The 3,137-nt window shown below is 41.6% G+C and overlaps 2 protein-coding genes across 6 annotated transcripts in view; both read right to left on the bottom strand.

Moving 5' to 3' along the window:
* The window catches only part of LOC109539810 (prolyl 4-hydroxylase subunit alpha-1), a 117,734-nt gene that overhangs the window by 18,657 nt on the left and 95,940 nt on the right, over positions 1–3,137 (bottom strand). The gene's annotated exons all lie outside the window — the stretch shown is intronic.
* On the bottom strand, positions 481–3,086 carry LOC109543921 (probable phospholipid-transporting ATPase IM; the record flags this gene model as incomplete). 2 transcript variants are annotated; one of them, XM_048668388.1, is given in 5 exon segments in its annotated part: positions 481–584; positions 643–868; positions 925–1,148; positions 1,206–1,480; positions 2,684–3,086. In XM_048668388.1, coding segments are annotated over 5 exon segments (1,089 nt in total), but the record flags the coding sequence as incomplete, so codon positions are not given.

The following is a 3,137-nucleotide window of genomic DNA, read 5'->3' as shown; positions in this document are numbered from 1 at the left end:
TGACATTAGCTGCTATCTCATCATCTTCCAAGATTTCTATAGCCAAATTTTCCATCATCACCTCTTGCCCATTGCTTGAATTATCACGTTATACACTATATCTCAAATCTGTACCAATGCCAACCGTTAAATTTTATCTGAATATATTTTTCTTTAAGCCGCGGAAGTACGGCAATAGCATGACTGCTTAGGCGGCAATAATCTCTAATACTAGTATTCGCCCGGACCCACTAATGGCGAAATTTGGTCCGCAAGTCCAAATCTGCAGATTTATTTTGTACGAAATTCGCATCGAGTCGTATCGCATGGGGCGCTAATAGCATTTTAGTCCAAAGCGAAAGCACCATTTTCATGATTGCGTGATTTCACATTTAGCTTTTGGACCATGCAGAAGTTGTTTCGTACTTGTACCAACAAAAAGTTTAAAGTACGTGTTTTCGATTAAACCTTACCATTATACAGACTAACAGTGATATTTACCTGGGCTGTATTCACAATCACCAGAATGGCTGCAGTAGCGCTACAGAAAAGCATGTAGTCCGAGAGGCCTTGTCCATTAGGAGTAGCGGCGTCATTGTAAGTACCTAAAACACCCATAGCTGCATGTTCAACAAAGCCACTTGAGTAGCAATAGCTCCATACCATAAGCGATGAAACACAAAATAATGGAAACGAAACATCCGCTAAGGGCGCTTCGAAAAAACTCCTTTTTATTGAAAAACAGATTCATGTGGCCCGGCTTGTACAGTTGCGGATACTGAATCGAGTTCTTGTCGTTTACGTCTTGGTCGAAAATTCCTACTGCTAATACTGGTAAGGATGTGTAGAAGAGATTGTATACAGATATGTACATGGGATCAAATACTGTCTGAAATCCAAGAAAAACTTGACGGTACTTCCGCTAATGGCACCCCTCCTGCTTACCTGGGCACTAAATCCACAAAAAAACGCATACCAAAAGTGGCACAGTGTAAATGCAAAGTTCTTGTTAAAAAAGTAACGTAAAAAACTGCACATCCTGTAGTATGACCAGCGGCCATGAACGAGAAGTAGTCGCTCAAGGAACCGAAACTGCGCTATGGAATAGTCGGATGCCAGTACCGCTTGCATGCCTTCTTCGCCCGATATTCCAACCCCTATGTGTGCAGCTGCAACAAAAACAGCCCTCCAGCACGGCTCATTCAATCTCCGCGAAGAAACCTCACCTTTGATCATTGAAACGTCGTTAGCACCATCGCCAATAGCTAAAGTTACCGCGTGTTTGCTCTTCTTGACCAACTCAACAACCAAAGCCTTCTGCAGGGGCGTCACTCGGCAACAAATCACGGCTTTACACTGCATCACAACATCCAAAAACAAGCGCTCCATTTGGGGATGCAAACAATGCACCAGCGAGTGTCCGTTTATCACGATCGCAAATCCCACAGTCGTTTCTTCCACTTGGGGATCTTCGATTCCTCCTAAGTACTCCAGTTCGGTGCTGTAGCAAAGATCCATTAGTAAAAAAAATTCCCGCTCAGTCAGCAGTAAAATTCAGTTGCAAACGTTGAGGGATTAAGCGATCGTAACTGTTAAGCAGAGTTAATCTCACTTAAAACCCCAATTTTGCAAGCACACAGAAATTTTATTTCTGAAACTTAATAAACAACTTTTGGGTCTAAATCTAAACAAGCAAGTACTAGAGAATTAGAGAGCAGAGGTAGATTAATCACTCATTAATGGTGTAAAAGAGGCTACGTGCCTACGCATGATTATGAAACTGGAAATGCGGGGAGTCCAGAACCGGAAAATACGAAATCTTCCGCTATTTGCGACTTTATTGAGTCAAAAGTTCGGACTTTTACCGTTAAAAGTCCACAACTTATCGAATGGGTGAAATCAGTGACGGACTCCCCTTAAACTGACCTGGTTAGTGACTAGACGCAGAAATTTTAGTCAATCACATCGTAGATAAGTTCTATATTGTTGAGGCGGATTAATTTTTTACAAACTTCTTTTTGGGTATTTCGCCTCAACAATTTTTGTCTTTAAACAAAACAGGAACGTTAGTGAATAGACTAACAACATCAAAACTTACTAGAATATGGTTTGGATTTATGTCTATGTCTGATAATTATGGTAAAAAATGTTGAGAATTTGTAATATAGGAAGTTGTGTTATTTATTAGGGGATTTAAAATGTTTAAAAGATATTTGGCTAAGGGATGTGTAGGTGAATTTATACTACTAACTATTGGTCGTAAAGGAATATGAACTTTATGAATTTTTGGACCTCCGTAAAAATGTGGTGTTTTACTATTGTGTGGTGTTAATTTTGATCTAACGTAATCTGTGAATTCATGTTTAAATTTCTTTAAAGTATTATAAATTTGTCTTTCGACACGTTATTTCACTATTTATCAATCTGTAATAAAAGACGTGAGGAAATTCTGTCTTTTTTAAAGACAAACATTTTTGAGGCGAAATACCCCAAAAAGAAGTTTGTAAAAAAATCACATCGCCTTCCAACGGGTGCTAATTCTGTTAAAGATTGGGCCAATAACACCGACTTTGTTGCTCATCTTTTGCAGAAAACTGCCCACGATGTGAAAGAACAAAGACAAGACTAATGATTTCTGAGAAAGTTAGTGGCCCTTGTCCTCTACCTTGCTCTCTTGCGTTTGTTTGTTTCCGTCCCAGCCCACCTGAACGTGACCACGCTGACGGCGGGCGGTCCCGAACCACAGCTCTGATTGGACGTGCCTCCCACTTTGGCCCCATTCGCACCTCCGCTCACTCCATTTTCCGTGCTGTTCGCTTTGCGGGCGGCATCCAGCTCGCCGCCCACTGCTGCCGGCTCCGAATTCGGCTTGTAAGTGTTTACGATCTTGATGTTGTCCCGAAACTTGAGCAGTTGCTGCTGGACTTCGTCGTAAGTAGATGCGTCCACGATGAACACGTCCATTAAATCGTCAGTTAGCAACTGGCACGAGTAACCGATGTTGATTGCAGTCTCTGAAATTGTCTTGTTTACATTTTGGAATGTTTTCCGGGCTTTGAAGCTGTGGTCTATCGGAATTTCTTCCTGACGTTTCGTCCACAACTGCGGTGGACATTTTCAAAGGCGATGAGGCAGTGGGCGAAGTGATCTCCCGTGCT

This window comes from Dendroctonus ponderosae, unplaced genomic scaffold (assembly GCF_020466585.1).
Source record: "Dendroctonus ponderosae isolate FM_Combo_2020 unplaced genomic scaffold, Dpon_F_20191213v2 Dpon_F_20191213_7, whole genome shotgun sequence".
NCBI lineage: Eukaryota > Metazoa > Arthropoda > Insecta > Coleoptera > Curculionidae > Dendroctonus > Dendroctonus ponderosae.
This window is presented reverse-complemented; position numbering and strand designations above follow the sequence as displayed.